The sequence below is a fragment of the Aspergillus costaricaensis genome (genome assembly GCF_003184835.1).
Source record: "Aspergillus costaricaensis CBS 115574 unplaced genomic scaffold BO79scaffold_15, whole genome shotgun sequence".
NCBI classification, from domain to species: domain Eukaryota; kingdom Fungi; phylum Ascomycota; class Eurotiomycetes; order Eurotiales; family Aspergillaceae; genus Aspergillus; species Aspergillus costaricensis.
In genome coordinates this window covers 848,400-875,509 of record NW_020291815.1, presented here as the reverse complement: position 1 = coordinate 875,509, position 27,110 = coordinate 848,400, and the positions used below count along the sequence as shown (strand labels likewise).

Genomic DNA, 27,110 nt, shown 5'->3' with positions numbered 1-27,110 from the left:
TGGATGGAAGGGAGGCGATGAGGGTAGGTGGTGGTGGAGATAGGGAGGGTTACACAGCACAGCATAGCAGTTGTAATGTAATGAGGCGAAGTTGGTAATCATAGAGTTCGTCGCAAAGTTGTGGCACCCGATCTGGCAGGCAGAAGGAACGGCTGTGATTTGATCGAGAACGGCCAATTGCGTCATGGATGTCGGCAGTTGAGGCGGTTGTCATGCGCTTATTGGTTGGAGATACAGGGATTGCGGATAATACAGCCAATAGAAATGAACGTAGACTGCTAATCTCTCCTTATTTTGACTAGCTGCGTCGGTTAAATAGAAGATGCTAATTGGTGGAGTAATCTAGTCGGAACGGTTCTGCCCGATAAGGCAACCCCTGATATTCGGCCATTATTCCTGACGGCCCGGTAATTTTGGGGATGTGTTTGTCTTGTTTGTCTTGTTTGATCAGGGACACGTCGCGTTGCTCATTTGGGATCGCTCTTTCCTTACTGCCTGCAGACGCGATAGTCATGGCCATGCTGCGGCAAGTATAAGGCTGAGATTGCCGACAGCTGCATCGGCGGCTACTGTCTCTCATAGCAACAGCAGTCAATCACGTACGGAGCTCTTCCCCGCCATTACCTCAATGGAGCCGGGGACCAACAATCATTCTTCCTCACCGGTTCTGCTGCCCCTCAAACTTCCACCCCCGACGTGTCAGCAGGCGTGACAGTCATGCTTCCCACCAAGAGCTTGGATTTGACCGGGCGGAAGCCTCTGTATCGCCTCTCCGCTACTCCGGCGCCTCCTACCACTCCACATGCTCCGAATACAAAGCCCGCGGCTCAAACACCGACACATCCTCCGGCACCGCAGTACCAGCCATGGCAGCAAACGCCTCCCCACCCATATCCGGCCCCGTCACCTCATGGACAGTCTCCGCAGGTCCTCTCCCCTTATAGCGAAGCCACTCATGGCGCCGACATGCAGGCTGCGCGACGGCGCGGACGGATGCTATTCGAAAACGAGCTCATCATTCTCTTCAAAGGCTGTATCGAGCGAAAGGACATGTACCTGACCAACCTGAACCGAAGCGTATTCTGGGACAACGTGGCGGGGTACATGAACAGCTTCACGGGTCGCAATTTCTCGCCCCCATCCTACCAGCAGATCGTGACGGACCGAAGCATTGAGCGTCGGACGCATCGACGCGACATCGCGACTGGAAAGGTCCACGCGGAGCCACCCAACGCCCTCACGACCGTGATAGATCAGTGGATTGCGATGGAGGATGAGATGTTGAAGCAAACGAGCGATAACGAGGCTACGTCGCATAAACGGCCCGTACCGGACGATTCTAGTACGCAGGATGCCAACCAAGCTAAGCGTTTGCGACCGGAGACGGCAGATACTTCCCACGTCACCCCTTCGAGTCCTTCGCAGGCACGTCGTGAAGTGGATGGGAACAGTCTTGCTCGGGCTTTGGTGCAAGAAGTTCGAGATCTACGACGAGAGATGGGAGAAGTCCATCGGAAACTGGACTTGGTCTTGGAGGCGCTTGAGGGGATGAAGGAGAAACCGGATAACGTGGAATCAGACAAAAGATGATCATGTGTGGGGTTTTTGTTGTTGAGCTCGGACAAAACTGCCGTTTGAGGGAGTGAGAGGCATTGAATGAAAGTGGCTGCTCGGTCGGTCGTTGCGAACAGCCGAGACCGCTCAGCCCCTCCTTCCCCGCATTCAATAAGAAGATGAGGCTATTTAACTGAGCTTGACAGAAGGGATCTGTATGGGAATGATTGACGCAATTTTTTTTTTTCGGCAACGCAATCAGCTATCATGGCTCCTACATTCCGTGCAGAACAAATCGGGTCGTTGATGCGGCCCGAGGAGCTGTTGGCTGCCCGTAACGCCGCCGGACTGGGCCGCATCTACACGCGAACCAACGTGCCGGAGGATGTGCAGCAGGTGACAAAACAGGCGATCGCCAAGGTGGTGGAGCAGCAACAGGCGCACAAGGTGCGCCCTATCATGACCGGAGAGTTTGAGCGGCCCATCTTCTATGCCGGATTCTTTGAGAACCTGGAGGGTTTCGAGTTGACCAAGGTCCCCATCCCCGAAGGCTACCGCACGGGGCTTCCGACCGTGCAGACGCTCGAGAAGCTGGGCATCAAGGAACGGGATGCCTGCGTGGCTGTGGGAAAGATCCAGCACGTGCGCAGCCCGTACCTGGCCGACTGGGAGCACCTGCGGAGTCTGGTGCCACAGGAGCAGTGGAAGGAGTGCAAGATGAGCATGCCGTCTATCACTTGGCAGCACCAACATTTGCGCGGGGGGGCCGCCTTCACAGCCTCTAGTCCGTACACGACTGACAAAGAGTACTTTGCAGACCTTGCAAGGGCCTTTGCACGGGAGTACCAGGTCCTTTACGACGCGGGACTGCGCTCCATTCAGGTTGACGATCCGGCCATGACATTCTTTGTCACGGATGAGATGCGATCGGGATGTCTGGTGGATGGGATTGACCCGAATGAACTGCTGGACCTGTATATTTGGGCGCACAACGAAAGTCTCCGGGACCGACCCGCAGATCTTCATGTCGGAGTGCACCTCTGTCGGGGCAATATGCCCGGGTCAACGCACGTACTCAGCGGGTCGTATGAGCGCATCGCGCGACGCATGTTTACTGAGCTCGAATACGACACGTTCTACCTGGAGTATGACACGGAGCGCGCAGGAGACTTCCAGCCGCTGCGGCATTTGCCGGTGGACAAGAACGTGGTGCTGGGAGTGGTGTCGACGAAGGCACCGGAATTGGAGACGGTAGAGGAGCTGCAGGCGCGGGTGTATGAAGCGGCGGATGTGATTGCACAGGGGCAAGGCCGGAGTCGGCAAGAGGTGCTTGATAGCTCGCTTGGAGTGAGTCCGCAGTGTGGCTTCTCGAGTGTGAGCTATGGTCGGGGAATTGGAATGACGGAGGAGCGCATGTGGGAGAAGCTGCAGTTGGTGCAGAAAGTAGCCGAGCGGGTGTGGCAGTAATCTGGAGTAGTGTGTATGCACTTCACTATATTCGAAATGTACCGGATACTATTTAGTGTTGAAGAATGCGTGACCGTCAGGCACAGCAGATTACATGACCCACAATTGCTGTCAAGTACCATGGCATGCTGACCTGCACGTGGCCAGATTGTTGGGTTCCGGATATCCGCGATGATCCTTAACCAATTTATTCTTGTGCATAAATGCGGGATTTTGGGTGGATGAATTCCCGCACGGCAACTCTGTCCAGCCGAGCTTGAAATGAATCTGACCAGTCAGTCAGCCGTCTATTAATTTGACTGGAATCTATATAGCTGGGGCCTGGCACGGGCTTCTTATCCATCTACTAGTAGCACTACTACCTCACTTTACCCGCCAATCAAGCCTTCCCTTCCCACCATGCACTTCCCCCTGGCAGCCCTGACTCTGCTTCCCCTCGCCACCCACGCCATTAACATCCTCTCCTCCAACGACGATGGCTGGGCCGAGCTCAACATTCGCACTTTGTACGATGCGCTCACTGCCGCCGACCACTCGGTGGTGATATCCGCTCCTGCAGAGAATCAAAGCGGATCTGGTACTTTCTATACCTAAAACCTTGCCTTATTATCACTTCAACGAATCAAAAAGCTGATTCATACAGGCTCCAACGACGCAACACCCACTGTCCTCACCTCCCCCTGCGAATTTGACTCCTGTCCTAGCGGCAGTCCCGCCGTCGGCCACAATGCCACCCAACCACGCTTCAACTACGTCAACAGCTACCCAGCGACCTCCATGAAATACGGGCTCAACAACCTCTCCTCCACCTACTTCTCCGGCTCTCCCGACCTCGCTGTCGCTGGCCCCAACGTAGGCGCCAACATCGGTCTAGCCGTTTTCTTCTCCGGCACCGTCGGCGCAACCACCTACGCCGCCAACCAAGGCATTCCCGCTATTGCTTTCTCCGGCTACACTGGTTCCCAGATCGCCTGGAACGTGAGCAGCGTTCCCACGTACAGCACCGTATATGCGCAGCTGGCGACAAAGCTGGTAGATGAGTTGGTGGAGTCCGGAACGCCGTATCTGCCCACGGGCGTATGGTTGAATGTGAACTTTGGGGCTGTGAGCGATGATAGTTGTACGAGTGCGGATGATTTCAGCTTTGTGCTGTCGAGAATTTTTACGGCGATTCCATTGATCACGGCGGATGATGTGGAAACCTGTAATAGTACGAGGTTGCCCACCGAGTTGGACGTTATGCTGCACAGTGGATGCTGGGCGAGTGTGTCGGTGGGTATGGCGGGAGATAAGCTGGATGCGAACGCGACAGTGCAGGGCGTGGTATTGGAGAAGCTGGGGGGATTGTTGACCTGTCTCGATTGATTCCACTATTTCCAGAGGTGGATTGTAAATAGTACTACGTAGTACATAGTATATAGTCAGTATAGTATAATAGGCGGAGTAGCATGTGCAGCCCTATATCCGCATATACGCCTGCAGGATGCGTGGTCCGAACACATGCCATTATTGGCTGAAAATACGCCCTCCGACATTCCGTGTCTATATGTTAATATGCGTTACTATTAATCTATTCTACTTGGTATTCCCCTCACTGCCCTGAAACTACATGATCCTGCCGAACATTCTCCGTTCCAACATCCTCCGTGCCTGTCAGCAACTATCACCCGGATACGCGCATCCAGCTGATCCTGCACAGGAATAGGCATAACCCCCGAGCAGCTACCACATGCTCTATTCTCCCGACTATTGCCCTATTGGCCCACCGCTTCCGTTCCTCTGCAGATCTGAAGATACTTGCCTATAGTAGAGATGGACATAAAAGGAGCTCCCCTTCCCCCTCATCCTCATGGGAACATTCTACAAACCAAACATCCAAGAAGAATTAATTAATTAATAAATAAAAAAGAAAGACATCGACAAAATGTCCCTCCGCACCCTCCTCCTCGCCGCATCCACCCTCTCCGCCACAACATCAGCAGCAGCAACAGCAAGCAAACATCGTCTGCACGCGCGCGACTGGATCGCCAGCGATGAAATCGTCGGCTTCAACCAGACCGTCCCGGACAACTCCACCGGCGACCTCTACCTCGCCTACCAGCCCTACCTGAAGGTCGTGAACGGATGCGTCCCGTTCCCCGGCGTTGACGCCGAAGGCGATACCGAGTATGTCCACCCTCCCAGCTACCTACCACCTTATATCCCAACCAATACATCCTAATGTCTGAAAAACAATGATAGTGCCGGCCTAGCCCCAACCGGCGCCAGCGACGGCGACTGCAGCTCCAACACAGGCCAAATCTACGTGCGCAGCAATATCTCTTCCAGCAGCACCACTAGTGAATACCCAACAGCATTACTATACAGCTGGTACATGCCCAAAGACGAACCCAGCGACGGCCTGGGCCACCGCCACGACTGGGAAGGGGTTATCATCTACCTCTCTGATTCTACTACCGTCTCCGCGGATAATATCCTGGCTGTGTGTCCGTCCGCGCATGGCGGGTGGGATTGCTCCACGGATGGGTATACGCTTGATGGTACGAAGGCGCTGATTAAGTATGAGAGTATCTGGCCGTTGGATCATAGTTGTGGGTTGACGGATGTGGTGGGTGGGACGCAGCCGCTTGTGGCGTGGGAGAGCTTGACTACGGCGGCGAGGGATGCCTTGCAGACGGCGGATTTTGATAAGGCGATTGTGCCGTTTAAGGATAGTACTTTTGATGAGAATTTGGCGAAGGCTACTTATTGATTAGGGATAGGGGTATGACGAGAGGGAAGGGGTGTATATAGTGGTATGGGTAGGGTTGTGGGTAGTATATATGGAAGATTTATATGTCAGATGATAGTCAGTCACTGTGAGGAGTATTTGTTGAGTTCAGTGAGAGACTTGATGTAAAGAGAGGTTGTTTATGTGAAGGGTTCCAATTGTGGTTAGGAAAATAAGCTAGTGGATTTATAGTTTCTACTAGGTTTAGGTTACTGTTTATGTTTGTTCTGGAAGAATATGAGGCAAGTCAAGTTATTTAATACACTAAACAGCATAGACTAGCTATGACTGACAAGAGTAGAACTGTAAGAGTAGCTAAGTAATAGCTACTTAAGCACTAGCAATGCACTGGTAGTAGTAAGGGTTGTAGGAGTGGCAGCTAGATCCGCTAGCGCACTGAGTAGCACCAGTCCAGTTGATACCACCGCACTGGCCGTACATAGACTGGCTACCGGAGCTACCGGAAGCAGCAGAGCTGACAGCAGGAGCAGGGGTGATGGTCGACTGAGCAGGCTCGGGCTGGACCGAGGTAGTGGGCTGCACAGCCTGGGGGGTGTTGGTGAAGGTCAACAGGGTAGTCCAAGAGGAGGGAACCTGCACGGGGATCTGAGTGTAGGCGGAGGAGCTGGAGCTGGGGGCAGCAGCGGCAGGGGCACTGCTGGACTGAGCGACCTGGGTGTTGGTGTCAACGCTGGTCACGGCGGCAGCGCTGGTAGCGGCGGCAGCGGTGGAGGAAGCGGAAGCGACGGCGCTGGCGCTGCCAACGACGGCAGTGCCGGTGGAGGTGATAGCGGAGGTAGTCTGGGTGATGGAGACGGCGCCGCTGTAGGCAGTAGGGCCGGGGACGGTGTAAGTGGTCAGGGTGGAGTAGATGTTGACGAGGATGCCATTCTCAGTGGCAGTGTAGAGCTCGGTACCCTTGACACCGGAGGGAGTGGCAGTACCGGTACCGGTGACCTGGAGGTTGAAGCACTGGGGGTAGTTCTGGGCGCCATCCTCCTCCTCAGCGCCGTGGAGAGCGATGAGCTCGTGACGGAGGACGTAGTTGCCGGCGGCGATGGAGGGAGGGATCTCGACCATCCAGCTGTTGTTGTTGTTGATCAGCTGGTCAGTACCCCAGGTGCCGGGGACCTCGGAGTCGCTGATGAGACCGACACCGTCGATCTTGAAGAACTCCAGATCGGTCTTGTCGACGGTCTCGCAGCTGCCGTCGCAGCGCGCCAGGTAGTCCAGGACGGGACCGTGGTGGGAGTCGGGCCAGGCGGTCCACTGGATGTTGATCTTCTCACCGGCACCGACGACAACGTGGGCCTGGGCGTTTGTGGCGTTCTCGTGGCAGATGATGTTAGGGTCGCGGTAGGCATCGGGCGAGATGAAACCGTTGCCGGTGTTGGGGGTCGTCCAGGCGGCGACCTTCGGGGGGTCGGACTCGTAGGGGAAGACGCTGATGTCGAAACCCTCGTAGTAGACACCGTCGACGACGAGGTTGGTGACGTGACCGTGGGCAGCGACCTGGGTGGCCGACAGAAGGGCCGCGAGGAGAGAGGCAGACTGAGCTTGACGCATGATTGCTAGAGTGGTTTGGAGAAGAAGGAAAGATTGGTAGAGAATGTAATGTAATGAAATGTAGAGTTGTAAAGAGTGAGCGCGCAGCGCAAAGAGTGTGAAAGCCTCAATCAATGAAGCGGAAAGCAACGAAGGGAATGATTGAAGAGAAGACTTGCTTGAGGAGGAAAAGAAAAAACAGCAACATGGTCGAGGAGCAGCATGGCTTTTAAGTCTTCGTGTCGCCCTGTCAATATTCGGCGATGCTTTACCTGTGTCATATCTCAAACCACCGCTGGAGCCATGACACCCACCCAGGAGTCTGGTCTGACCACCGCCCTAGATAGCGGGTCCGAACTGGGCTCTTGGGAAGCGCCGTAGCAATTAAGGTGAGGGCAAACGGCGGTAGGGCAGGGGCAAGTGTTCCAGATCCGTCTGATATTAAGGCTATTGCCCGACTAGGGTCTTGGCTGTCGGAGAGTTTCCACTTTTGCCTCACAACAACCTTCTGTCACCATCTGTCGAGCATGTTCTTGTCGGTTTCACTCAGAATTCGCTTATCATGAAGAAGCTTTTCTCAATCAAGAGTTCAAGAACAGTTGTTCAACAGGTAAAGAACGCTGCCAGTGTGGTTAAAAATAGTAGCAGATGCCCGCCGCCCACTGCGGATCCGGCACTAGCCACCGAAGAACTAGTGTATCCCTAACTGGATGATAGCTCATCCGAGTAATGCTGGTCCAGACTCATATAAATTAACTCTTCCCTGACTGGTCGTCCCCACCAATTACGCCCCTTGATGCTGAATAGCCGCCGTTCCTGCAGCACTCAGTCCCTGCCAATTTTCCACAGACGCCCGCCACCACATTCGGGTGCGAAATCTCTGAGTTCTCCAATGACAACCAGTAGTGGACCATCGTCTTGCTTAGATGCTTGTATAGATGGAGCGTATTCGTCAGCAAAAGCCTGTTGCTTCGCCGAGTTTGGTCGCGCTTTGACCGGCCAGGGTCCACGTCGGAGTCTGCTCCGTGGAGGCACAGCTGTGTACGGAGTACCCTACACTAATTTGCAGTCCCTGATCGCGGAGGTGTATAACGGTTGTGCCATCACCATAGCATACCAACACAACCTCAACTACAGCAAATACGACGCTGTAAAACCAAGACCGTGCGACTACCAAGCAACTTTAAGATCATTAAAGAATTAACCTTAAGTGAGACATAACGGTAACGTTGAATGACTCGCCATGGTAGTGAGCCCTTGGCAAACCGGATCGCGGGTGGGCCCTGAAACATACCTGTTTATTAAAGGCGGCCGCAGCGTCAACATACATCCTTTGCACAGCCTGCTTTCGTGATGTAGCCCTGGCCGGAATCGCAGCCCCCTTAGTAAGCGGGGGTGCGCGGTATTGAACTAAAATGGGATGCTTGTAAGGCTGTCTTTAGCTAGATTTGCTGGCATCGGATGTTCGGGTCGGATATAAGGGTATATTGCAGGGGCTCTGGCAAGACTCGGAGCGGGGATCCGACCTCGCTCGAGGGAAATTATTGGCTGTCGCATGCATCATCAGTATTCCAAGGAGGATTTAAGCGCCATGTTCACGACTGATCATATTACTGCAACGACTTCATTATCACGCGGTACCTGGAGGATACTGCCCAACGTATCAATATTATCAAGCATGAAAAACAGTACCAACGCGGTCTGAGGATAAAACGAGAATTGTAGCAAAGAGAAACGAGAAAAAAGAAAAGCGAACGACTAGACAGGAAAAAGGCAAAATAAAAGAACAAACTACCACTCCCAATCACTCGTTGACCCATCCCAGTCCGGCCCCGGGGGACGGGGGCACTTGGCCAGGCCCCAAGCGAACCACACCGCAGGAGACCACTTTTTCTTCTTCATATTAGTCGTCGCCATATAGAAGCCAACTATGAAACTTCGTATACACATAAGCGTATTAGCAACAGCCTTTTCTTCGGGTTGCATTCCATGGTCAAGGACTTACAGAGTAGACGACTCTTCGTCCCAGACGAGGTTGGACAGCCTGCCACCAAGAGGCATATAGCCCCATTTAGAAAGCTGTCTGTAGCTTATGTCAGTCCAAGCCAGACGCACATGATGGAAGTAAGAGAAGGAAGGAAGGGAGACGAACAGAAAGTTGTTTTTGAAGTGCTCCCGGACGATCTCCCTTTTATCTCGTTCCATCCTCCAGAAACCACAGTATTCGTCCCCACCCTCTGTACCCAGTTGTTCCCCAGCAACTACCTCCCAGGCTACATAGACTAGGAAGCCACCAGGGACAAAGCCTGAGTCGTCCTGGGTGGTGTTTTTGGAGTCCAGCAGGCGCGGCGTGAATCTGGAGCGCTTGTTGGTAAGGGCACGGAGAGCTATCAATTCATCCGGCTCACAGGGTTTGGCTTGCTTGGAGCGAACAGCTGCTGGCTCAGCCTCGGTACCAGCGGCTGGAATTTGTTTATAGATCCTTATGTGTGATTTGATATTCCCATCTGTCTACTCACAAATGAGTCGAATTGTGACGTCGGAGGCGGGAGGGTGGCCTGGGCTGCCTTGGTCCTTAGAATAATGCGAGATGTGCTCCTCACACGCCTGAACGACGGTCCACGACTTCTCCATCTCGATAACTGCACCAGGACTTATTTCCGACTCCGAGAACCAGTGAGAAAGCATGATTGATATGTTTTAGATATCAACAGACTTCAGTTTGATTGAGCGAAATTGAAAAGCGGACTGAAGATTGAGGTACCTCGGCGTTTATAGCATAAGGGCTAACACATACGGAAGATGGAAGTCCAGATAACGGAGTCAAATAGGGAAACACTCTGCTTCCAGAAAATCCACTCAAAATATTATGAATGGTAGACAACCCTCTTAACATGTTAATGAGGTTAGAGTGGCGTCACCAAAGTAGCACGGCAGAGCCCAAATCCTCGGGTACAACGGTCGGGGCTACAAGTGACACTTCCCGAATACCCTGGGACCGGACCGATGTCCGTTTCTCTGTGTACTACAATCTGCAAGACGATAAAAACAGACGGTTCACCGAGGCAAAGGCGGATGATGGACTCAAGGGCTTACTATATCGAACTTACAACGATCCTGAGGTTTTGCAAGACAGGAATGTGGGCGCGACGAGCATGAGAGCATTAAACAAGCCCGTTGTGCATAACCTTGGGGATGATGGGCTCTCGGATAACCAAATCGCAGTTATTGCCATTGATTCGCTCGTCACTAGTAAGGTAGGAAATTGGGCGCGCAAGGACATGCGGTTGGGGACTCCAATGACCGCACTTTGTAAGGTCAAAATGTGGGTGGGCTCACCGAATATGTGGTTGAGGGGTTGCAGTCAAAATACGCCTAGGAAAGGTGGGAAGACCCTAAGCCATTATTATTTCCAGTCTTTAGTCCTAAGATCTTCCAAACATGGTGCTCACTAGTTTGACCTAGCCCACCTCAGAACTCGAAACGAATGATGGGGCGTAAGGGATATCACTCAAAACCTAGTATACTATATTTTAACCAAAATATCTCTAACTCAGACTCCTTGCAGGTCTTGAACTCCGTGACATGCAGTAGAGGTAGCAGATAGTCTAACACATCGCACTCAACTCAGGAGACACCAGCGCTTCGATGAACCACCATGTGAAACTTTGCCAACGAAAGATGACCAGCTAGTGATTTCTCGCGTCCCAAAATTGAAGCTGTATCGCTAGGCTACCGTTTTATTTCTTGCGTTGGAATAAAAGAGCCTACAGCCCTAGAAAGGTAATTGAATATGAATCCATCTGACAACATGGAGACTCTGTGCGCTTCTCAGATGACCTAAGTGGACACCTAACCGGCTTGGAGATAGGCTCATTCCATCGTTTGCAGCGAATCCTGACTCAACCGACCATCGATTCGTTCTTGGTCGAGGTGCTCAGACGGTTCTCTCTGGGCGCCAAGCTGCCGAGAGTCATTCAAGCCAGCGGAGGTTGCCAATTTCTCCGCCGCACAGCGGGTGAGATCTGGGGAGGCAGTTTTGTTTCCATGTTGCCGCGCAGATATCCCCGATTACACCAGCTGGTCGGCCAAGACCGAGCGGGGCGGTTACACTCTATTACTCGTACTCTCCACTAAGGTCACGCCTGTATGACGCCTCCTGCAACAGAGTTACAAGCCACGCCTTCCCCAGCCTTAGGAACCGCTTTCAGTGCCCCTCATTCTTGGCATGAGTTTCTAGTGAACTCAAATCGGGAATGGGTATCGACTGAGTGACCACCTCGGAGGCTGTCTGTGTGGATGTGCGAGGCATCCAAGATCTCGGCATATGTAGTCCAAGACAATCGCAGTTGCGTTCATTGAAGTCCAGATTTCTTGGGTAGGATCCGTGAGACCGAGTACTGAAGCCTTAGGATGAGATTGGCTGTAGCATGAACGAACCCGAAGTTATACTTTGACGCGAATGGAACGAGTCATTTCGGCTAGGATGAGCCCAATAGACAGAAGGGTTCATGTCTTCATTGACACCGGGTACAAATAGGCCATCCTGACCCGGGTACCTTTCGTTAAGGCACGGTGCACCCTGTTCTACTTGGAATATCCATAAAAGACCTCCGTATCTAGACCTCCCTAGGGCTGCATTACCTAATATCATTATGGATGACAAAAAAGGCGACCTGGAGAATCCTACCTCGACGGTTCATCACCTTGAATCACCTACCTTTAATGACAAGCAAGATCCAGAGGTTGCTCGAGACTGGACACGCGATTTGACCGAGAGCAAGAATGTCACCACATCCACAAGGTTGAAGAATCCACTTGCTGGCCTGACGCGTGATGAACTATTTCGAGATGTCGAGTCATTTGCAAGGGACAAGGGTTTGGAGCATATCATGGATGAGCTGAAAAGAGGCTCCCTCGTAGCCCAAGATCCTAAGGGCTTCGAGTCCCTTGATGAATTATCCGAAGGGGATAAAGAACTGCTTCGACGTGAGAAGACACATCGATGGAGCCAGCCATTCATGATGTACTTCATGACTAGTACGTCTTCTCTAATACAGACTGGCACAGACGGGATGTTAACAACATACTAGTTCTTTGTGCTGGGTCCGCAATTGTCCAGGGCATGGACCAGACGGCAGTTAATGGAGCACAAGAGTAAGTGATACACTGTGAGATGCCTTTTCTATAAACTGAGTATGGTCAGGTTCTACTTCGCCGAATTCAACCTCACCAATAGATGGCAGCAAGGGCTCCTCAATGGAGCTCCATACTTGTGTTCTGCACTTATAGGATGCTGGACAACCGCTCCACTGAACCGTTGGTTTGGTCGTCGTGGATGCATCTTCATCTCATGCTTCATATCCTTTGCCTCGTCCTTTTGGATGGCTGCGGCACACACTTGGTGGAACCTGCTACTGGCCCGATTTCTCCTCGGTTTTGCAGTAGGCGCTAAGTCAACAACAACCCCGGTATATGGTGCGGAATGCTCTCCTGCCATCATTCGTGGTGCGTTGGTTATGATGTGGCAAATGTGGACCGCGTTTGGGATTATGCTAGGTTACATTGCTTCAGTTGCCTTCATGGATGTGACACACCCCACAATTCCCGGTTTTAACTGGAGATTGATGCTGGGCTCAACTGCCATCCCGTAAGCTTAGTCATACCCACCTAAATCACAGGCCCTAGTTGTGCTAATCCCGTCGAGTCCCTTCTTCGTGTGTATGCAGGTGTACTTCTGCCCCGAGTCACCCAGATGGTATATGATGAAGAATCGCTATCAGGACGCTTACAAAGCACTTTGTAAGCTCCGCCCTTCCGCGTTTCAGGCGGCCCGCGACCTCTACTATATCCACACGGCGCTACAGGTGGAGGAAAAGCTCCGGGAGGGCAAACACCTCTGGCGCGAGATGTTTACCATCCCACGCAATCGACGAGCAGCACAGTCCTCGTTTTTTGTCATGTTTATGCAACAATTCTGTGGGGTGAACGCTTTAATGTACTACAGCTCGAGCATTTTTGCAAATGCGGGGTTTGATAGGCGTATGGCGTTGGTGACGTCGTTGGGATGTGGTATAACGAACTGGATATTCGCTCTGCCGGCAGTATATACGATTGACACGTTTGGAAGGCGGAATCTGCTCCTCACCACATTCCCATTGATGAGCCTGTTTCTACTCTTCACCGGCTTTTCATTCTATATCCCGGATCAGACTTCGCGGACGGCTTGCGTGGCGACAGGCATCTATCTTTTCATGATCGTGTACTCCCCAGGCGAGGGACCAGTACCTTTCACGTACTCTGCTGAGGCATTTGTAAGTCAATGTGTTTTAAACGTTGAGAAGGGTTCTTGCTAAACAAGACACAGCCACTTTATATCCGTGATGTAGGCATGTCCTTTGCGACGGCAACCACCTGGGGTTTCAACTTCATTGTCTCATTGACGTGGCTTCCATTACGGGACGCCTTCAGTCCACAAGGCGCATTTGGCTGGTATGCAGCATGGAACGTCTTCGGATGGATCTTCTGCTACTTCTGTCTGCCTGAGACCAAAGCATTGTCGCTCGAGGAACTGGATCAGGTCTTCTCGGTTCCCACGCGAAAGCACGTCAATCACTATGCAGGGATGCTGCCGTGGTATGTAAGGAAATACATCTTGCGAGGAGATGTGCCGCCTCAAAAGCAGTTGTATGATTATGAGTAGATGGGAAAGCAGTGAAGGTCCGAACGGCAGAACCAATACATTTCGTGGGTATTTGTGCCAAGATCGGCTCACAGTGAACCAAGGGCATGCACCATGTAGATTATACCCTTTAGTATCATGCACACGTCACTCGGCTTTGATTTCCATGCTCGATGCTTCGTCACAATCCCTGTCCAGACAGAATATTACAATAGTACTTAATTCTTCAATCATCACACAAGATAATCTATCCAGTTTTCTTTCATAACTGCACAATCAAATATTACACTTACTGATTAGCTGGCTCCCCCCTCTTCAAAGATGTCTCCACCGTCGATAGAAGACAGGCCAAGCCATGACACGATGTCAATCATTTGTCCGTCCGACTTCAAGATTATTGTCACACGAAATTACCAATACTCAAAGGATAGGACGTACAAGAAGGCAACGTTCAACGTTGACCATGCAACACTTCTCAACTCGACATTTTTTCGAGGCTGGTTGGATAAGTTCAGGTTCTCTATGAAGCCCAAAGACGTCCTTGAACTCGATGTTTCCAACATTGTCACTTTTGAGATCATACTGCGCAAGCTTCATAACACTCTAGAACAGATGAGTGTAGGCGCTGTCTCTTTAGCTGACATCTGGGACCTGCCGTATTTATGCCAAACCTGTCATGTCGATTGCAAGGAATTAACACAATGGTTCAAGACATGGTGCGCTCACCAAAAGGACAAGGTCGAGCCAGGCAAAGAGCTGAGCTACTATCATGAGGTCTTAATTCCGAGTTGTGTTTATAACGATGCCGAAACCTTTGCCCAATCAACGAGGGCCGTATTATACCAGAACACTGGGCATATTACAGCGCGCATCCCTATTGAGTATAGTAAGCCTCTTGCAGCGCCTCTTACGCGTAAGTCCCGAATCTATATTGCCCTTTTTATCCTACACACTTCCAAAATCGAAGTCCTGAAATACCGTCATTGTTAACTTATGAGATGTACGGATTTAATAGGCCAATTGAACGCCGCCCGTGATCGCCTTTGCGAGATTGTCCACCAAGAGCTCTCTGGCCGCATTACGCATATCCTCCAAAGACCATTGTCACCCTGCTGTGAGCGTACCGTTTTCGAATTCCTTCGAGAGCTTCAGAGAATACAAGCCTGGCCTTTCGATAACTGCTTCACGAACCATGGAATTGACGAGCTGCTGAATCGCCTGGCCCACTTCGACGCGGACCGAATGCACAAGTACATTGATCCTGCCACGAACAGCCCAATAAATTGTGTTATGTGCAGTATGGATTGGAACACTATCGTTGAGTCCACAGTGACTCGCGTAGCTGCCTACTTTGATGGACTGTGTCTTGACTGCGCGCTGAGGACAGACGAGAACCATCCTCCTGGTGGGCAATACAACAAAAAGGACTACTGGGACTGTTCAGAAAGCTACGACCGGAATTGTCGGATCAAACACGGAGAGCCCTCATGGTACTTTAGCTTCATGGGAGAGCAGAGAGATCTACAAACAACCCCAGCTCATGCTGTTGGTCTCCCTTATCGTCTTTCGAACCAATGTTGAGTTTTATGTTTATCGCTTCTGATGGTGCTCCACCCATGTCCACTTCTAAACTTCTAACAAGTAGGTATGCCATACCTAATCCAGGTGGTGGGGAATTCTGAGGATGCTCCTGTTGTTTTGTTTTCTCAACAGCTGACAATACAAGCCTGATCTTCTTAGCGTGAGAATGTTGAAGTGAAACCTGGGTATCTGGGATTTCTTGAAATAAACTCTCATTATATCAGATTTACTACCTGGCCTATCCTGTAATGAAATTCTATAGCCTCTTTTCATGGAACCTTGGTTCCAGTAAAAATAAGTCTTATATGTATCTATTCTATATTAAGGCCAGATCATCCCTGTCACATTGATCTGCTGCAGCCTTATTGTTATAGCCACTCGCGTAGCATTGACCCATCTCTCGGAATGGTGACAGATCGGTCCATGCTATCTTTTCAAGCGTCAGCCTTCAGGTCAGGTTGTATATTTGCAGCCCATGCTTTTATTGAGATCAATATCAATTGCTTTGCTATGTACGAGTCCAATATGTCGCGATGACAAAGCCTAGCACATGCCCTTGAAAGAGAGGCTAGCCAGTTGCATACTTATCCCCACAGAAATAGAAATACTACCCGTCCACATGCATCTGAAGGGAAATGATTCATTGGCCTATCTAGTCATTCACTGTGCTTCTCCAAAAGCTGCTTCAACTACCCCTGTCTGCGCTCTCCCCTCTCAGCTACGGTCCACGAAAAGTCAATTTCCTTCCCAGCATAGTTGAAAGCCGAGATGACATTTCCTTCGCGACAAGGGCGCCAGATGAGACTAGCCGATACGTTTATATAATCCCAGCACCAGTGTCATAGTTGCATGCATCAGGGTGCTGAGGACGGTTGTGAGGGTCGCCCAAAGGCTTCTCTGTTGTGTTGGTTCCATTGTTGTAGACTGCGTAGATCGAGAAAGGGCTCGAGGCACGAAGCAGTTCTCGGAACGTAAGAACAAAGATATAGCAGGCAACTGCTTTGATAAGTAGTGCAAGGGCTTGCTCGAGCTCACTATGCATCTTTTTGTGCTATGAGTCAGGAAATATAGGCTAGGTATTATAGTCAACTCAGGATTGCGTGGAAGAGTGGTTTGTAGTGGACATGCAACAAGAGGTGTAATCAGTTAAGTGGTTGACTGTGCTTCGAGAACTTGATATTACAAATAGTTCTAAAAAGAATGCTCTAGAGGATCGCGCGGATACGCGATTGGTCGCTTCGTTAGCAGGGTTACTCTGGGCCTCTTCGATCAGAAGTCCCCGTATCTCCTCTGGACAGTATCGTCCTTATTTATTTCCTGGACCTATCGGAGGGCTGTGGCATTGTTTGAATATCTGGAGCAGGAACAGTTATTCCGATCAGACTTACTGGGACCTGATAGCGTACTCGTATAGGGAAACATTTCAATTCGCCGAGTAAAGGGAACATCAGTATCCGCGACCTTAAATGTGGGCCAAGTGAATAGCTCCGATTGGGCTCTCTTTGGGGACTGACAGGGAAGTAGATCACATCACGCAGGGACTCATCCTACTAATATAAGCACATTAGCCTCATTAAGACAGTGCATATGATTGGGGGCGCAAGGTGATCACATGGAACTGGTTAATGGTCCACTTATTCATCTATGGTTTGTGGGGAAGCAGCTGGCGACAGGGAAGGCATTCCAAGCGGAACCACCCGACGACGTAGACTTGCTCTATTGCATGGGTTTCACCGTCTCCCAACTCAACCCTACATACCGCAGCAGTCCACATAGTAGACCACCCCGGATGTTACATTGGGGTAATCTGGGGTGATAATTTAACTTCGCCTGTAATTAATTCACACTAGATGGAGTTCAACTTTGATGTTGGTGGTTTTACTGCTTTCCGAAAGAACAAATCTCTATAACCACGTCAACATTCTTAGTAGCAGTTGTGGTCAATGAAATTAGACTTTGCAAATTATATGCACCGACTCAAGCTGACATACACCTAAAGAATGCAGAAAGTAAGGCCAAGCAGGGGGAGACCCCACGCCGACGTTATCCGAATTGGGGCTTTCTAAGATAGACCACTGAACTGGGCCTTGCCTATCTCCCACCCAGTCTTCGAATTGATCAAAGGCACTTAGATTACGACAGAAGATAATGCCAACAGGTCTACATGAGAAGGTTGGATACATTCAATATCAATATCACCGGTAAAAGAAGGCTTTGGCAACATTTTAGTTCTACGGCGTGCCAAATATATTAAGCCAGACGACAAATTTTGGGTAGAAGCTATGAATGAATCGTAGTAACGGGGAGTATAGCCAGTGTCGTTGCTCTAAACGTCGATGACAATCTTTTGATATGTTGTACGTAACCTTCAGTGCTTTATGTCAGCGGTGGTATGAGCGTTCACTTACCTTCAAAAGCTAAAGGTGGTGTGCTGTAGGTCAAAGGCGATTTCATGCTCAAGTATTACTAAGTAGTGCTGTTATACATAAGAGGATGCTGATGTGAGATTTTATTAGTTACTAGTAGTAGTAAGTAGGAGGCAAGTTGTCAGAATCACGAAGGCCGAGGTAGAAATATATATTATCTGATCAAGTACTGTGAGTCGATTGCAGTCATTCCCACAGATGGTGAAACGATCCTGCGTAGTGATATCCAAGTGGGAATCCATGACTTCACCACACGAGACTGCTACTGTCCGTTAACAGATGACTCCAATGTAGTGGCGAATGTATAACTACTCAATATCTCATGATTCCAGGCTCAGCTTCTAGAAGATTTCTGGTTTCAGAATCTTTCTGCATCCCCGATCACATGATGGTGCCCCCACACCATCCCGGCAGGTCCTTCTCAATCCAGCCTAGTGTCAGGCCCTTCCGCAGGCACCGCCGGCTTGGCATAGAAGGCCATTGGTCGGGGACGGGCAGATGAAGCGGAGAGCCCCACTGAAAAGCCTCGCGAATTAGGTAATGAGATGTTCAACAGGTGTAACGTTGAACACACAAATTTGTTGTGATGCAAAGACTTTCATTCGGCCCGGCGGGTGACTCAGAAGACGGTCTTCTCGCCGGACTCGTTCATTTGTCACCGCAGTTCCTCTTGACATCTTCAGCCTGTCATTGTTGTTCAGTTTCTGCGCTAGGTTGATTGTTTGCCTGTTTGTGTCAATGTAGGAGCGGTAGGGCCGTTGACGTTGTACATCCCCAAGAAACTCTCTTCGTCGCCAGTTCTTTTTACCGTCTCCACTCCTCGTCCATTTCATTTCCCGCGGAGAGGAGAAGCAAGCTGGGATTTTCACCTTCCCGTCACCGCAGAGTCATGGCCCATCCAACTGGCGACAAGGTTGACTCCCATCTGAATGTTCAGACGGGTCAATTCTTTCAAGAGGGCCGAGAGGAACCCTATCTGCATGATGCAGAGGAGAAGCAGGACGACAAGAAGGACAGTCCCGTCTATAATGACACCTTTGGTGATGAAGAGTATGCCGAGGTTAAATATAAGGTCTTGAGCTGGTGGTATGTCTATTCAAACGTCCTATATCTGCTACCGAATAACTGACTTGAATGTGCCAGGCAATGTGGTTTCCGTAAGTGATTCTGATGCTAGCATCAGTCGACAGCTTGTCTTACTAACTTTGCCAGTCATGGTTGCGGAAACCGTGTCCCTTGGTATCCTGTCGCTGCCTGCTGTTGTCGCCACTCTGGGTCTTGCTCCGTATGTACTGAACCAGCAGCTGCTCGAAGTGATATCTTCCTCTAACTAGGTGTAGTGCTATTGTCCTCATTGTTGGCCTCGGGCTTCTGGCTACCTACACCGGTTACGTCATCGGTCAGTTCAGATGGCGCTATCCCCATGTCCAGAATCTGGCCGATGCCGGTGAGATCCTATTTGGGTCTATCGGTCGAGAGATCTTCGGTATCGGACAGCTGCTGCTCGTCATATTCATCATGGCGAGTCATCTGTTGACCTTCTCGGTCGCCATGAACACCATCACAGAACATGGAACTTGCTCCATCGTTTTTGGTGTTGTCGGTCTCGTGATCTGCTACCTCCTGGGTCTACCTAGGACGTCTGCGAATGTGTCCTATCTCTCTGTTGCTTGTAAGTTGCGAACAATGTCAGGTAGTCTCACGATACTAACTTGCACAGCTTTCATCAGTGTGTTCTCCGCCGTGATGATCGTTATGATTGCCGTCGGTGTGGAACGTCCTTACAAGGGAACCCTTGAAGCAACGGTGGATACCAGCTTGTATGAAGCATTCCTTGCTGTCTGCAACATTGTCTTCTCCTTCTGTGGGTCACTTTTTCTCCTGCATTAGCTACTCCTACTAACGTGCAATAGCGGGTCATGTCGCATTCTTCGGCTTCATGTCCGAATTGAAGGACCACCGGGAGTACCCCAAGGCCCTGTGTCTTCTCCAGGGTCTCGACACCATTCTCTACCTGGTCACTTCCGTGGTGATCTACATTTATGCGGGGCCTAATGTCACGTCCCCTGCACTAGGCTCCGCTAGTGAACTCGTGGGCAAGATAGCCTACGGAATCGCCCTCCCTACTGTACGTGCGGTGCTCATATTACCTGTGCTCTACTGACATGTGATAGATCATCATCGGTGGCGTTGTGAATGGCCATGTCGCCTGTAAATATGTCTATGTCCGTATCTTCCGTCACGGAGACCGGATGCACAGCCGTGACCTCGTGGCAACTGGATCCTGGGTGGGCATCGCTTTGGGATTGTGGATCATTGCCTGGATCATTGCAGAGGCCATTCCTGTGTTCAATGATTTGCTGAGTTTGATTGTATGCTGCCAGCCTCTTCTACTAAAGTATCTTGCTAACTGCGTTCCAGGCGTCCCTTTTCGCTAGTTGGTCTACATGTGAGCGCATTATTCCCTTTCATTCGTCGTATTCACACTAACAGCAAATAGTCGGCTTCAGCGGCATGTTCTGGCTCTACCTCAACAAGGACCGACTGTTCTCTTCGCCTAAGAAGATTGCACTGACTATCTTGAACGTTATTATAATCGGCATTGCAGCTTGCATTGTGAGTATTCTTCCTGCTATTGTCATTTCATCTCTAATCACAGCACCAGTGCGGCCTTGGACTCTACGTCTCCGGTCGGTCCCTTCACGACGACGCCAACAGCAGCAGTTTCTCGTGTGCCAGTAATGCTTAGGGAGGAGGTATAGACCAGGTATATATTGCATATAGCGCCATATGTGTCATAATAGACTAGATGCATTCTGTACAGAGAAGCCTATGGAAAGAAATGTATAATATAACTGTATACTACATACCATTAAATTAGACCCTATCATGCCATCGTCTCCCTCACCACCTAGTAAGGGATAAATCCCCGCAAAAACCCGATCCCCAGCTTGCCGCCCATCTCACCCGAAAATTTCCCTAAGCGTCAGTGCCAAGGCCCCCGCCAAGGGCCCGCCAAGATCACCGCGGCGGCGCCATCTTGGCGGTCAGACATTTTGTGGACGCTCAGTCACTGGATCGCTTGTGACGGTCGGCTGAAAATTTCGCAACTGAAGTCAATGCGCAGTAAAAGGAAGAGAGCAAAAAGAGAGTAGCTGTAAGAAAGACAACTTGGTCGTGATATATCTGTTTAAGGAGACAATACTACCCGTGAGAGAAGATGCTAGTTATGTTATGTCTCTTCGCTCTACCCGTCGAGGCTGTCACTTGTTTGAGAATATGCGGAGTCCCCGCATTCAAAGCAAGTGATCGTGGCACGTGCCCTGGAGTTGTTATTGCCGCTCACTCACCTCACCCCACTCCCTCTTCCACAAAGCCACGATGATGATGATGGTGTTGGCTTGGTCAGGCCCCTGCTCAAAGACGCCACCGTCTACTGCTTGTCTATCTATCCACCAGAAGACTACAAAGAAGCTACTTAGGACACCACCACCAACAGAACTGCCAAAGCGCAGAACACTACTCGACGCGACAACGTCATCGGCGCCACGAGTGTCAATCCCCAAGAGTTCACTTAATGAACGAATGAGTCATGGCGCTCTCCCGCCTAACTAAAGTAAGACACAACAGCACAACCAGTCGGCTAAGTTTCAAGCTGTCGGCCATGCACGAGCTAGATAGATTCTACCTGCACAGCATCCTAGTCTGTGCGAGCACGAGCATGAGCATTGGCGTTGGCAACACCTGAGCTGCGATAAGCTAGAGCAAGTCACGTATCAGAGTCCACAATGGCATGTTCCTGATACTCTTGTCGTCGCATGGCACACGTGGAAAGGAAGATTACTATCGCTCTAGTAGCATGCAGGTTGGCTTCGGCTATGTTGACATTTCACGCGCACATACACACACGGTTGCGGCAACGGCGTCGCTGGGCGTAAAAGTAAGGAATAGGCAAGATCGACAAGGCTTCTTGGCTTGCGCGGTGCAACTTAACTTGGCCCCCCGACGGTGGTGGTAAAAAGTTACTAAAGTAGGTAGGTAGGGTTGCTTCATTTCGATGGTCAAAGTTTGGAATGGAACTCCGGCCAATTTCCAGCGACTTGCGGGATTTGTTCTGACTGGTGCTGGTGCTGGTGGGCTTGGCAAGTGGCGTGAGGATTGGGGGTGGTGCTGACTGAATGACCAATTTTTCGAAAGTATGAGGGTAGAAAGTAATAGGTTTAATTAGTCTCGCTACGATGTGAGTGTCCTAAGTGTTTTTCCATGGTAGGTGTAGAGGTGCTGTTGGCGGAGGAGAGGCAGAGAGAGAGAGCGAGGCAGCAAGTGGGTGAGGGTTACCGAGAGCATAAGTGTGGGTGGTGGGTGCCCTCCACCCAACTCGGTCTGTCTTGGTATCATTTCTTGTCGCAGCCTCATCAACCCGCGAGAATTCGGGATACCAGCCTGATTCAGAAATGAAAAGTTTCACAGTTTCACAGTCTGTCGGAATCCTCGTCATGTCTTCGGCTGTCCTTCCTCTTCTTCCCCCAAACCTCCCATCCTGGCTGGAACCAAGATCTCGGCATTCATCTGCCCAGCCCTTGGCCGGGAGCCAAGGAGGGAACGCGGCCCTGAACCTTCCTCGATGCCTTCATTTCTCCCCGTTCATTCGTCTTCCCTGTCCTTGCCGAGATGAGCTGATTGGTGTGACCGAAAAGCTCTTTTTCCGATTATCCTGGTCGTTGAAGCAAGCAATGCAGCCCGACCTCCACCCCGCAGAGCTCACGGTTTTTCCGGGGTGCAGCCCTTAGCTATAAAGAGGTCGCGTCGCTTCCCGTTCAATCCCACCGTTGCTTGCGACCTGCATCAGTCCTGATCCAGCCAAAAATAAGACATCTCACCATGTCTTCGGTGCCCACTTTCGCCGGCTTGTCCGGTCGGAAGCTGATCTGGTCTGTGACTTCCTGTGCGACCTTGGGTTTCTTGCTCTTTGGTTACGATCGTAAGGCTTTCCCTTTGCCTGGCGCTTTTAGCCTTGAGCTAACCTCGATTAGAGGGTGTGATGAGCAGTATTATTGACGCCGATCCGTTCAACGACATTTTCACGGCTACGAGAGACAACTCCACCATTCAGGGTGTGGTCACTGCTATCTATGAATTGGGTAGGTACATCCCTTGTCTTTGTCTCACAACCACACTCTAACCCTTCTAGGATGTCTCGCCGGTGCTGTCTTTATCCTCGCCTGCGGTGACTGGCTCGGCCGCAGATACTCCATCATGCTTGGTGCCACCATCATGATCATCGGTGTTATCATCCAGGTTACGTCTGTCAAGGGACACGTCCCTCTGGCTCAATTCTGTGTCGGACGTGTCATTACTGGTGTCGGAAACGGCATGAACACATCCACCATCCCCACATACCAGGCTGAATGTTCGAGAACCTCTAATCGTGGTCTGCTCATCTGTATCGAGGGTAGTACCATTGCTATTGGAACCCTGATCTCCTACTGGGTGGACTTCGGCGCCTCATATGGTCCCGATGACCTCACCTGGCGTTTCCCCATCGCTTTCCAGATCTTCTTCGGTCTTCTTATCATTTTCGGACTCATGGTGCTGCCCGAGTCTCCCAGATGGCTGTTCACCCAGGAGCGCTACGAGGAAGGTGAGCGGGTCATTGCCGCCTTGCAGGGTAAGGAAATCAGCCACCACGAGGTCCAGCTGCAGAAGACCATCATTCTGGACTCTCTCAGAGCGTATGTCCCCTGCCCTCAAATCATCCATAGCCTAAGCTAACCTCACCAGTTCCGGCATGGCCACCAAGTCCACTCCCCTCTCCGCCGTCTTCACCGGCGGCAAGACCCAGCACTGCCGTCGCATGCTTCTGGGCTGCTCATCTCAATTCTTCCAGCAAATCGGTGGTTGCAATGCTGTCATCTACTACCTGCCCGTCCTGATGCAGCAATCCCTCCACCAGACCGAATTCATGGCCATGATTCTTGGTGGTGTCAATATGATCGTCTACTCCATCTTCGCCTGTTCATCCTGGTTCCTGATCCAAAAGGTCGGCCGTCGCAACCTCTTCCTTGTCGGCTCTTTCGGCCAAAGTGCTTCCATGGTGATTACCTTCGCCTGCTTGATCCCCGGCGGTCCCGAAGCCGCCAAGGGTGCCGCCGTCGGCTTGTTCACCTTCATTGCCACCTTCGGCGCTACCTGGCTCCCGCTCCCTTGGCTCTACCCGGCTGAAATCTCCCCGATCAAGACCCGTACCAAGGCGAACGCCATCTCCACCTGCACTAACTGGCTCTTCAACTTCCTCATTGTCATGGTCACCCCCATTATGATTCGCAACATCGGATGGGGCACGTACCTCTTCTTCGCGGTCATCAACGCCCTCTTCATCCCGGTCATTTACATCTTCTACCCCGAGACAAAGGGTAGATCACTCGAGGAAATTGATCTGATCTTCGCCAAGGGATACCTCGAGAAGATGACCTATGTGCGTGCGGCCAAGGAGCTGCCATTCTTGACCGATGAGGAGGTCGAGCAGGTTGCTATTCAGTACGGATTCGGTCCTGCTGATCAGCCTGCTAGTGGTGACAGTGAGAGCACGGAGACTGGTGCAGGTAGGACGGAGGCTGAGGTGGAGAAGCGCAGCGAGTAAGGGGGGCTTAGTTGGATTAGATTAGAGTCTTTGCTCGATAAAGAGCTGTTGTTGTTTGAGGCGGTGATATCCAGATTGACATTGTATTACTCATTGAACAAGATACCATATACCAGATGGGGTTTGGCTCTGTCAATATTTATGGGACATTAATATAGGACTGCGATATACCTACACAATCTTTTACTATGCTACCGAAGACCCATAGTACATACTCTCAACCGACCTTCTCCAGAACCATCTACCCCAAAGCCCAGAAAACCCTCATCATAGACTTAACATCCCTCCCCAGCACCTCAAGCTGCCTCTTCCTCTCCACCCACCTAGACATCTCATCGAACATCTCAACCCTAGTATACCCATCCTCACCCCAAACCAACACCTCCTTATCACTAACCTTCTGTACCGCCCTTCCAACAATAAACCCAATCCAATGATCCTGAACCCTGCTCACCAACTCCCTATGCTTCACCACACCCTGCCCAGTAGACAAATCATCCAGCCCAACAAGCTGCTCATGAAATGCATCAAAGAGATAAATCAACTCCACCCCATGGTGCGCACATCCCATCTTCGGTCCAGGAAATGGGTTCCCGAACTCAATATGGAAGTTTTGGATACTGTCTGCATCGCCATATACATTGTGGCGCTGGGTCCTTAACGCATCTATCGTACGATGGATGGGTAAGTGAAAGACAGCGTCCGAGCGAAATCGTTCGAGGCCGGAGAGTAAGCTTCGCTGTGATGCGCCTTCAACTAGACCGTAGAGTTGGAGAATCGGTGTGGCTGCTTCAGGAGTGGGATAGCTTTTCGTGAATGTTTCTTCGAGGGATGAGAAGGTGATGTTGCTTTCTTGGAAGTGACCAGCCGACTATACACCGGACAGTAACAGCGTTAGCAAGGAAGGAATCGCACCCCATAGCTGAAGAAATAAAGGAAGGTGAGTAGTAGAGTCCAACACACTAACCTCAGCCTCACACGCCCCAATCATAACCTCAACAGGATAACGCCGCCCACATCCACCATCCCTGAACTTAGCACCACCCTCAACCTCAGGTAACCTAACCACCTCCCACCCCATCCCCACCCCATCAACAACCGGCGGCATCACACAAACCCCATTCACCAGAGCACCCTCCAACAACTCTCTCGCCGGGATCCTCCTCATCCTTTCCACCCTCTGCAAGCCCCCCATCTCCTCATTAACCCCCCAATACCCACACAACTTCCTCCACCCCACCTCCGCATCTGCCAAACTACCCGGCGACACCGTCCCCCTGGCACCAGAGTGCATAATGACTCTCCGGAACAGCGGGGTTCCATGCGTATCTGCATCCAGTAGATGTGCATGCACATCATGAGAGCCGGATGAGTTCCCACCGAGTGTAATTTGATCAGCATCACCACCAAAATATCCTATGTTAGTTGAAATCCACGTCAGCGCGATCTTCTGATCATAAGTAGCGAAGTTGAGGCCTTTGATATCGGTTGTAGGTGCTTGGGTATCCAGGATATCAGCTGATCCAAGTAATCCGAACACGCCAAGGCGGTAGGATATGGTTATTGCTATCATGGGCCGGCGAGATTCTATTGAGCGGAGGATGAGGCGCGTGGGGTCTTGATGTTATGTTAGCAATTGTTATCTGTCCATCCTGGGAGAAACGAATTCTAGTAGTTGTTAACTACCTATTATAGGATCACTCCCCGCGCCAAATGCGCCCGCACCGCCATGTATCCAGACAAGAACCGGCAATTTGATGAAGGGATCTATCCCGGCATGTGATAGACCCGTTGCGCTAGGTCGGATGATGTTGAGATTCAGACAGTCGAATTCTGATTCCGGTATGGGTTTGGGGAAGGGAATGTCTGCTTGGAAGTAGGCGCTGTTGTCGCCGCCGGGTGGTTGGGGGCATTTGGGTCTAATATTAGCGGATTAGTTTGTCAATGTGTTGAGAATGTTAGGTTGGATGTATGGGATATTGTAAAATACCCGTTTGTTGTTGCATAGAACACATCGGATGGGAGGTGGGTGCGGAGTTCGGCGTGCTTCCATCGATGGGTTATTTCTCCGTATGGGATGCCGAGGAAGTTGTCGATGTTTGGGGAGAGTGGAGAGGGCTTGCCGATGATGGTTTGGATGTAGGTTTGGTTGGTTGTGGTTGGTAGGTTTATGATGGGGGCTTGGTTGGGGGGTGGTGGTTTATTCATGGTGGTGTTGTGGTTATTTGGAGGTGGCAGGGGAAAAGCTAGTAGTCCTTTTTTTGAGACTTTTAAGGAGAGGCAACTCTTCAATGAGGCTTGTTTTCTAATGGTGGACGGGCATGATATGATATATAATAGGTAATGACAGCAACATTTATCCCTTTAGGTATGTGTCCACAAGAAGGCGGATACTGTCCTGGACTCCCACAGCCCTATCTTCAATGCTATTTCAGGTTTAATCAT

At 50.9% G+C, this 27,110-nt stretch overlaps 11 protein-coding genes across 11 annotated transcripts; 8 read left to right on the top strand and 3 right to left on the bottom strand.

Annotated features, from left to right (window-relative positions):
• Window positions 1–512: 512 nt before the first annotated feature.
• BO79DRAFT_255108 (uncharacterized protein) lies at window positions 513–1,590 on the top strand (the record flags this gene model as incomplete). Its single annotated transcript, XM_025686111.1, has 2 exons — window positions 513–530; window positions 583–1,590. The coding sequence occupies 2 exons, from the start codon at window positions 513–515 to the stop codon at window positions 1,588–1,590; spliced, it is 1,026 nt and encodes a 341-aa protein (XP_025539894.1).
• Window positions 1,489–3,137, top strand: BO79DRAFT_209094 (cobalamin-independent methionine synthase II family protein). The gene has a single exon (XM_025682531.1). It carries the CDS (start codon window positions 1,822–1,824, stop codon window positions 3,019–3,021), a length of 1,200 nt encoding a protein of 399 aa, XP_025539893.1. The 5' UTR covers window positions 1,489–1,821; the 3' UTR covers window positions 3,022–3,137.
• A 225-nt stretch (window positions 3,138–3,362) lies between these two features.
• On the top strand, window positions 3,363–4,481 carry BO79DRAFT_194919 (5'/3'-nucleotidase SurE). Its single transcript, XM_025681090.1, has 2 exons — window positions 3,363–3,598; window positions 3,665–4,481. The coding sequence occupies exons 1-2, from the start codon at window positions 3,421–3,423 to the stop codon at window positions 4,384–4,386; spliced, it is 900 nt and encodes a 299-aa protein (XP_025539892.1). The 5' UTR covers window positions 3,363–3,420; the 3' UTR covers window positions 4,387–4,481.
• A 422-nt stretch (window positions 4,482–4,903) lies between these two features.
• Window positions 4,904–5,777, top strand: BO79DRAFT_173180 (NPP1 family protein). The gene is made up of 2 exons (XM_025679668.1): window positions 4,904–5,187; window positions 5,263–5,777. The coding sequence occupies exons 1-2, from the start codon at window positions 4,946–4,948 to the stop codon at window positions 5,771–5,773; spliced, it is 753 nt and encodes a 250-aa protein (XP_025539891.1). The 5' UTR covers window positions 4,904–4,945; the 3' UTR covers window positions 5,774–5,777.
• A 344-nt stretch (window positions 5,778–6,121) lies between these two features.
• Window positions 6,122–7,504, bottom strand: BO79DRAFT_194915 (family 61 glycosyl hydrolase; the record flags this gene model as incomplete). The annotated part of the gene is made up of 1 exon (XM_025681089.1): window positions 6,122–7,504. The coding sequence occupies exon 1, from the start codon at window positions 7,355–7,357 to the stop codon at window positions 6,122–6,124; it is 1,236 nt and encodes a 411-aa protein (XP_025539890.1). The 5' UTR covers window positions 7,358–7,504.
• A 1,623-nt stretch (window positions 7,505–9,127) lies between these two features.
• Window positions 9,128–10,024, bottom strand: BO79DRAFT_255103 (uncharacterized protein; the record flags this gene model as incomplete). Its single annotated transcript, XM_025686110.1, has 4 exons — window positions 9,128–9,272; window positions 9,342–9,419; window positions 9,489–9,798; window positions 9,856–10,024. 4 exons carry the CDS (start codon window positions 10,022–10,024, stop codon window positions 9,128–9,130), a joined length of 702 nt encoding a protein of 233 aa, XP_025539889.1.
• Window positions 10,025–10,230: 206 nt separating this feature from the next.
• On the top strand, window positions 10,231–10,930 carry BO79DRAFT_217759 (uncharacterized protein; the record flags this gene model as incomplete). The annotated part of the gene is made up of 3 exons (XM_025683380.1): window positions 10,231–10,661; window positions 10,802–10,833; window positions 10,905–10,930. The coding sequence occupies 3 exons, from the start codon at window positions 10,231–10,233 to the stop codon at window positions 10,928–10,930; spliced, it is 489 nt and encodes a 162-aa protein (XP_025539888.1).
• Window positions 10,931–11,991: 1,061 nt separating this feature from the next.
• On the top strand, window positions 11,992–15,599 carry BO79DRAFT_147659 (sugar porter family MFS transporter; the record flags this gene model as incomplete). The annotated part of the gene is made up of 7 exons (XM_025678517.1): window positions 11,992–12,376; window positions 12,430–12,493; window positions 12,543–12,986; window positions 13,044–13,650; window positions 13,704–13,972; window positions 14,450–14,931; window positions 15,034–15,599. The coding sequence occupies 7 exons, from the start codon at window positions 11,992–11,994 to the stop codon at window positions 15,597–15,599; spliced, it is 2,817 nt and encodes a 938-aa protein (XP_025539887.1).
• A 3,085-nt stretch (window positions 15,600–18,684) lies between these two features.
• On the top strand, window positions 18,685–20,857 carry BO79DRAFT_194912 (amino acid transporter). Its single transcript, XM_025681088.1, has 10 exons — window positions 18,685–19,111; window positions 19,169–19,182; window positions 19,238–19,310; window positions 19,366–19,697; window positions 19,746–19,889; window positions 19,939–20,153; window positions 20,200–20,397; window positions 20,447–20,474; window positions 20,526–20,641; window positions 20,691–20,857. Exons 1-10 carry the CDS (start codon window positions 18,915–18,917, stop codon window positions 20,772–20,774), a joined length of 1,401 nt encoding a protein of 466 aa, XP_025539886.1. The 5' UTR covers window positions 18,685–18,914; the 3' UTR covers window positions 20,775–20,857.
• A 2,007-nt stretch (window positions 20,858–22,864) lies between these two features.
• On the top strand, window positions 22,865–24,843 carry BO79DRAFT_209089 (sugar porter family MFS transporter). Its single transcript, XM_025682530.1, has 4 exons — window positions 22,865–23,006; window positions 23,059–23,166; window positions 23,217–23,757; window positions 23,807–24,843. The coding sequence occupies exons 1-4, from the start codon at window positions 22,907–22,909 to the stop codon at window positions 24,663–24,665; spliced, it is 1,608 nt and encodes a 535-aa protein (XP_025539885.1). The 5' UTR covers window positions 22,865–22,906; the 3' UTR covers window positions 24,666–24,843.
• BO79DRAFT_173168 (alpha/beta-hydrolase) lies at window positions 24,795–27,040 on the bottom strand. Its single transcript, XM_025679667.1, has 4 exons — window positions 26,656–27,040; window positions 26,352–26,584; window positions 25,633–26,282; window positions 24,795–25,536 (listed from the first exon to the last, which is right to left on the bottom strand). Exons 1-4 carry the CDS (start codon window positions 26,871–26,873, stop codon window positions 24,907–24,909), a joined length of 1,731 nt encoding a protein of 576 aa, XP_025539884.1. The 5' UTR covers window positions 26,874–27,040; the 3' UTR covers window positions 24,795–24,906.
• Between the last annotated feature and the right edge of the window lie 70 nt (window positions 27,041–27,110).